General features: G+C 37.9%; 1 protein-coding gene across 2 annotated transcripts in view; it reads left to right on the top strand.

The window, feature by feature from the left end:
- LOC108798153 (chloride channel protein C-like) overlaps nucleotides 1-7,917 on the top strand; it is a 103,101-nt gene that overhangs the window by 1,886 nt on the left and 93,298 nt on the right. For both annotated transcript variants that reach the window (XM_018569883.1, XM_018569884.1), the window contains exons 3-5: nucleotides 2,240-2,320; nucleotides 4,105-4,280; nucleotides 6,634-6,726. In XM_018569883.1, the coding sequence (XP_018425385.1) occupies nucleotides 2,240-2,320; nucleotides 4,105-4,280; nucleotides 6,634-6,726 (350 nt within the window). The remainder of the gene's footprint in view (nucleotides 1-2,239; nucleotides 2,321-4,104; nucleotides 4,281-6,633; nucleotides 6,727-7,917) is intronic.

A 7,917-nucleotide genomic window follows, 5' to 3' on the forward strand; every position in this document is an offset into this window, starting at 1 on the left:
TCTGTGGGGTGTCGGGGTGTGTGTGGGGGGGGGGGGGGGGGGGGTGTATGTGTATGTGTAGTTACCACTCAGCAATGCAGAGGCATGCTGCATACAAAGGCCAGTTCTAACAACTGTTTAGCAAAAACTGTATGCTGCACACACCAAACTTTAAAAGGGCCCTAGCAATACAAACCAAAAAATAACCCTAAAAGACTAACCACCCAAAACATAAGCCCAATATTTTTGTTAATCCTAGAGAGTAAAATCTGAAAACATTAAATGGAAGCATAAATCATAAAAGAAACAAAATATGCAAAGCAGTAGCACAGAAGCTAGCAAGCAAGCACACATTCCTAAGAAGAACGGTTAGGTTTGTTAAACTGTGAACCCAGTGGGTAAACAATGTTTGTAGCTCACCACACTGCAATTTACAGTATAACTTTCTATAGCACAGTATAGCACTCTATAGCAAAGTATCTTAACTTACACAAAATTGTCAGCTTTTCCTAACCAACAACAACACACACACTGCCAATATGGCTCCTGGGAGCCCACCCTTTTATATTGAGGGGGCTGGCTTGTCCATTCTTTTTGATTATTGGCTCTCAGGGATCCATTTGACTAGGGTCAGTACATTATGGATTTGAATTTTCTGCCATAAATTCAGAGATCCACCGCACTGCAAACCATGAGATCTGTCTCGAACCAAAGGTGGCTCCAAAGCCGAATTTCATCCCTACTGAAAAGAAAAGAATGTTATTTTTATGGTTTAGAAGTACAGGTGAAACTCGAATAATTAGAATATCGTGCAAAAGTAATTGCAGTAAGTTCTGCAAAAGGGGCCCAAACCAAGTACTGAGTACATATGCATGCTTGTACTTTTCAGAGGTCCGATATTGTTCTATGTACAATCCTTGTTTTATTGATTGCATGTAATAATCTACTTTTTTGAGGTTGTGGATTTGGGGTTCTTGGGGTTTTCATGAGCTGTAAGCCATAATCATCATAATTATGACAAATCACGGCTTGAATTATCTTGCTTTGCATGTAATGAGTCTATCTCATATATTAGTTTCAACTTTTAAGTTGCATTAGTGAAATAAATGAACTTTGCACGATATTCTAATTAATCGAGTTTCACCTGTATATAGTGGCTGCTCTAACTGTGTATGTCATTGTGTCTGCAGGTGAGATTCATAATGTAGTTTTTATATAAGTTTTCTAGTACCAGTAAGGGAGGAACATATGAAATACTGTTCATAAGTGTTAATGGCATTTACTACACTACAGTTCTGAGCTGCACTCACTGAGCACTTCTGAGCTGCAACAGGTGATCAAACTTTACAAGCTACAGCTTCCGAGGTCTGTTATTAAGGAAGGATCCATGAACCGGTATCCTTGGGTAACACTTTGACATTGAGGCGCATTCTCTGAAAAATATAGGCCTATATGGCCCATACTTTTAGTACTATAGTGTAAGTGAAAAACCCAGCGCAATATATAGTTAAATAGTTAATATGTCTATCAAGTGCAAAGCTGTAGTGCATAGGAAGGCAACAAATCTACTTGGGGAAACTGTGTCTAGTTTTGCCACAGACGAGAGAAAAGCCTTCCTGACACTAGTCAGGGCAGTCTGACTAGTTCTCTGGATCAAAATATTCCATTATTATCCTGTAATAATTATAGCTGTGGAGATTAGTATTGATTTTGCCATTATATGGCATGCAAGGCATGTCAAACTCAGATAAAACAGTATGCTGAATTGAATGGAATAATTCTTCGAGAGGTCACATTGACATCTACCGAGAACCACACCTACCTGATTTCAGAAAAAGATCAAAGCTTTTGATAATAGGTTTTATAGTAAAAAGTGCAATTTACAAAATTGTATCTTAGAGAAAATGGTCATAAAACATTACGTGAAGTACACAGCTGCCAAATTACATAAGGGAGTATAGGCTTTATCAACTGGAAAACAGCCAAGGGCTAATTTAGATTAAATCTTTAAACCACTGCCATAAGTAAGGAGTATGTGATTGCCACTATAAAGAGGCTGCATGTGACAAAAACATATTTCCTCATGCATACTGTAAAGAACCCCTCCTTAAACTAATAGTATACAGTCCTTGTCCATTGTATAGTCCTTGGGATTAAAAAAGTTAATATGCAGATTCATTATACTGACGTAAAGTATATTCATATGTGTTAAATTAATTAGATTGACTAGACTAAACATGCCTTCTTTTTATCTTTCCAGCATGGGGATTTTTTTACAACATGGCTGTTCATTCTTGGAGTCGGTCTTGGCATGGTCTTCTGCGCATCAGGCCTTGTGGTGGTTAGTATAACTTAAAACCAAGAAATAGTAAACAGAAAAAAACATGAATTTTATTCCGTGGAGCTGAATTACACACGTTTGTTCCTTATTTAACGAAATAGTCTCCATTTGGAACCAAGTACTAGTGATCACTCAATTACTTGCTTGCACCAATTTTTCATCACAATGCCTGGTACTTGTCCAAACATCTTCTGCATGATATATTTCACTAAAATGAGGAAAGGTGGAGATTATATAGCTGTCTATGTAACCACAGAGTTACTTTTACAGAAAAGGCCACCAATAAAAGAAGGGTTTATTTACTTATCTTTCTGGTGGCCTGTGCATTAAAAATCTGCCCAATCTCCACTTTCGAGCTGCTGTAAGCATTTGGTTGTTGGATGAGTCAAGTGTTTGCTCTCCTTTCCAGCCTCCTGCTGGCTAATACACTCTGTAATGATGTACAAGCCAACAGGAAGAACCACAGGTGCCAGAGGAGGAGCAAGTATTCTGCACACCCAGAAGTGTAAAAGACTTGCAGTGGCTTGGGAGAGAAGACATTGGGTCTTTTCAATACATGGGCTGCTGAAAAGGTAAGTATCTTATATACAGAGCTTCTAAGCAATACCTCATCCTTTTCAAAATGTGTATTACATTTTATTTCTCTCATGCTCTAATAATGAGGATGAGGCAATAGGTGCAGATAAAATGCAGAGATAGAATTGCAGAACCCATGAACCTGCCTTTTTGCAGGCTTAGAGCCATGGGATTTAGCTTGAATATCAGCCAGGTGTAAAAAATAAATGCCAGGCTGAAACTCAGGGGCTGAATTCATGAAGGGAATTAAATAACACAGTTTAAATATATGTATGTAGTGTGCCTTTTACCAGCTTGTGACTTCCATTTATTTCAGGTGGAAGATTAAAGCAGAAATAAAGCCACAGTTGGTCCTTGGATAACTTGCCATAATGTTACGTTGAGAATGGGCTGCAGGGAGTGTGCAAAAATAAGGAGTTTTTTGGAAGAAGAAATATACAAAGACTCTTCTACCAAAAAAATCTTCCTGTCAGCAATGTTTTTTTTTTGTTTCGATTTCAAGGGAATCTAATGTTATGGGGTCAATTTAATTGTAATGGCTTTCATTTTGTAGACTGATGTTTAAATCTATTTTTTACGCAATCTTTATTTAAAAAAAAAAAAGGAATACATGACAAAGGATATCCATGTCATTATGGGTTATGTAGAAAACAGCACAACAGTTATAGCCAGCTATGTGGCTGGCTTTGTGGACTGAAATTACAGACTGATTCATGTGTTAAAGGATGAGTCACTGGGACATCATTCAGTACTATGTGTAAGCTGCTGCTTGAGCTATGGAGCTCTGTAAAGAACAAAGTTCTAAGCAATCTCTGGAATATATGTGTAAAGGAAATTGAAGCTCCACCTGATAGAAAAAAAGAAAATATTAATTACGCAAGATTTCTTATTTACCTGATTTGAAGGAAATATGTTTTGAAATCACATTTTCTATTCCTAACCATGATAAATAAAACGGGAAAATATTTGCCACATCACATTATTTTTTATAAAAAAACATTATGTGTACTAACACTGGGGGTTTCGTTGGTTTAGATTCTCTTCCTAAATGCCATAGGCTTAATTCACAAAGCTAACACATCAGGATACTTATTTTAAATAAAAGGGAGTTATTTTTAGAGTCTCATAAGAATTAATAATTGCAGTCATGTGAGTATAGCAAAGGTGTTATCTCTTTAAAAAAAAGTCAAATATTCTTTCTCTTTTAGTTTTTATGTCCAACTGGGTCACCCAGTGGTCTCCCTGAAGTCATTGGGTACTTAAATGGAGCATCACTGAGGCACATCTTTAATATAAGAACATTCTTGGGAACATTCTTCTCATGTGCATTAGCAGTATCGGCAGGACTCTTCTGTGGCCCGGAAGCTCCAATGGTTTATGTTGGGTAAGAGGAAATATAGTTTCTTTATATATCAGAACTGTCAGGTTTTATTGATGTCTGTGTCCCCATTGGTAGATAATTTTTTACTCACTTCCTGTCCCAGCAACCACACAGACTGTGAAGAGAATTGCACAAATGTTGACCTAGACAGCAATAAACATTGCCAGAAGTTCCATCCCTCCCACAATCTAGTAAAAGAAAGTGCTGATCCTGCTTACTGTATGCTAGTTACTCGATTTTCCTCGCTCCTTGTCCTGTTTACCACATAGGAAGCTAGGTGTAATTCCCCCCAGAGGGGACTCTTTCACATGCTGTCCAAAATTTTGTAAAAAAATAAAGTTTACAGTTGAGCTTTAAATATTTAAATAATATTTTATCCGGGTTATTTTGCACCTATATAGTCCCACATTTTACAGAGAGCACTGAGCTATTCACAAACATCTTTTCCTGAGATGGAACTAACAGACTAATACTTACACTTTATGGTTACTTGGTAATCAACTTAAAGTGTATCTAAACTTTTTTTAGTTTTAGGCAGAGTGGAGAGGAATTAGAACCCCAGTCTGGTTTCTACAGCTGTCTGTGTTCCCGCTAGGGAGATTCACTCTCTGTTTGTCCTGGTGACTATTATCACCGGTAGTGAGTTGACATTTTCCATTGGGGACATTTGTTCTGTTAACAACTGTCTATGTGAGGATTTCTCCTCACTTTAGAGAGATTTCCTTTCATTTCCTGTTGCACATGTGGGACAGGAAGTGAAAGGAGATCTCCCCAATGGGACATAGATGGTACCATAAATCCTCCTAGGTGTGTCTGCTGATGTATGGCTCCTGCCCTCCAGATAACAGTTACACATGATTCTCACAGATAGGGTGGAGATGTCTGTCTTTGATTTGACTGGCAGCATGGCTTCACATTTTATGTGCTTTTACAAGGTTTAGCAGAGTTTTGTTCACTGATTATGCTCAAGTAAGTTAATTATAAACAAAATAGTTCATATTTGGCAAAGGGTTTTGTAAAGATTGACAAAGAAAATTAGTTTAATTACCACTAAGTATTTCAAAAATTGGATTAAACTTGACAAACTTACCTAACATAGTACTCTGGGTTAAATAAGGACATTTGCCCTTCAATACTTTAGTTCTAATCACCAAAATCTTTTCCAGAGCAGATTACAGGGTTTTTTCCATTATAAATGATCATCCAGCTGCATAAGGAAGGTTTCTCACTACTAAGAGTTGAGGAGGAGGACTCCAAATACCTACAAGTCAGCAGTGTCCCTTTAACCAGAAACAACAAAAACGGTTTGCTATGCTGCTCATTTTTGCAAAACATAAACATTATAATTGGATTTTTTTTTGTAGCCAGAGAAGTTTTGCAATTAGGATGTATGGGTTACTACAGTGGCTTGGGTTTCAGTATTGGGTTAAAGGGTTTGTTTGTCATTGTGGGTGTCTTCTGTGAACCAGCAATTGATCTTTTCCGAATATGTAATTTCTAAGAGTATAAAAAAAGAGTAAAATATGTAAATACATTGAAGGGAATTGATCAAACCTGGAGCAGACAAAATCTGGAGTAGTTTTGCAATGCAACCAATCAGCTTCTCTCTTTCATTTTCAAATCTTAACTGAACAAACTGAAGAGAGAAGCTGATTGGTTGCCATGCGCAGCTGCTCCAGATTTTGTCTGCTGCAGTTCTGATAAATTCCCCCCATTGCTTTTTCTAATTCAGAGATCATCTTCACACATAATACACAAACCTGTTGATAAAATGTGTAGTTGGAATTCTCCCTTACAGGGAACATCCAGAAGTACAGTATATGCCAAGTAAAAATTGTAATATTTGAAAAGGCCCATTAATGGCTTACACTCAAACATCAATAGTCCTCACTAAATGTGGTATTCCATGACCTTGAATATAATGGGGGGAATTTACCAAAACTGGAGCAGACAAACTCTAGAGCAGATTTGCACGGCAACCAATCAGCTTCTCTGTCTCATTTTCAAATCTTACCCGAGCAAACAGAAGAGAGATGCTGATTGGTTGCCATGGGCAACTGCTCCAGATTCTGTCTGCTCCAGTTTTGATAAATTCCCCCCCAATGTGTTTTTATCCTTAGGACTAAAGTGTATGTGCCATACTAATTATTTGCGCAATTTTTCACTCTCCTTCCATTTAAGGCACTCTTTGTTTCTCACAACTCATTTTTTAGTTCTGGGATATATCAAGGACTAGGAGAAAATTTTTGTCATATATGATTTTACCCAGAAGGAAGTTTATTAATGCAATATAGCAGTAAACACTGGTAGTAATTGTCACAATGATTCTTATCTGACAAACCAATTATTATTTCAGAGCTGTGGTTGGATATGGGCTGAGCCAGTTTAAGTCTGAAACACTGCGAATAAATCTTCCATTCTTTACAAGGTTTCGGAATTCAGCAGATAAGTAAGTAGTAAACTCAGATTATTAGTTGGCCGTAATAGAGGCTGAAATGCTAGACTCATTGGTGTTGATTTACTAAAGGCAAAAACACTGTTCACTTTGTAAGGGAATTTGCACTTTGCAGGGGAAGTTTCCCATCATGTAAAAAACCTGAACAGAAGAAACATCAACATAACACAGTAATGCACTTTCACACATGTGACCTACAAGGTTGTGTTTGTATTTAAAGTAGACCTCGTGTCAGATGTACAGTTGTGTGAAAAAGTGTTGGCCCCCTTCCTGATTTTTCATTGGTTTGCACACTTTAATGTTTCAGATCATCAAACAAATTTAAATATTAGTCAAAGATAACACAAGTAAACACAACATACAGTTTTTAAAGGAAGGTTTTTATTATTAAGGGAAAACAAAATCCAAACCCACATGACCCTGTGTGAAAAAGTGTTTGCCCCCTAACCCTAATAACTGGCTGGGCCACCCTTAGCAGCAAGAACTGCAATCAAGCGTTTGCAATAACTTGCAATGAGTCTGTTACAGCACTGTGCAGGAATTTTGGTCCACTCATCTTTGCAGAATTGTTGTAATTCAGCCACATTGGAAGGTTTTCGAGCATGAACCGCCTTTTTAAGGTCATGCCACAGCATCTCAATAGGATTCAGGTCAGGACTTTGACTAGGCCACTCCAAAGTCTTTATTTTGTTTTTCTTCAGCCATTCAGAGGTGGACTTGATGGTGTGTTTTGGATCATTGTCCTGCTGCAGAACCCAAGTTCGCTTCAGCTTGAGGTCACTAACAGATGGCCACACATTATCCTTCAGGATTTTTTGGTAGACAGCAGAATTCATTTCCATTTATCACAGCAAGTCTTCCAGGTCCTGAAGCAGCATACAGCCCCAGACCACCACACTACCACCACCATATTTTACTGTTGGTATGATGTTCTTTTTCTGAAATGCGATGTTACTCTTACGCCAGATGTAGTGGGGCACACACCTTCCAAAAAGTTCAACTTTTGTCTCTTCAGTCCACAGAGTATTTCCCCAAAAGTCTTGGGGATCATCAAGATGTTTTCTGGCATAACGGAGACGGGCTTTTATGTTCTTTTTGCTCAGATTGCGAACAGGTGTGGCAGTAATCAGGCCGGGATGTGGCTAGAGAAATTGAACTCAGGTGTGATAAACCAGAGTTAAGTTA

This window comes from Nanorana parkeri, unplaced genomic scaffold, assembly GCF_000935625.1.
Source record: "Nanorana parkeri isolate BGI_ZX_2015 unplaced genomic scaffold, ASM93562v1 scaffold1416, whole genome shotgun sequence".
In the NCBI taxonomy this organism is placed as follows: domain Eukaryota; kingdom Metazoa; phylum Chordata; class Amphibia; order Anura; family Dicroglossidae; genus Nanorana; species Nanorana parkeri.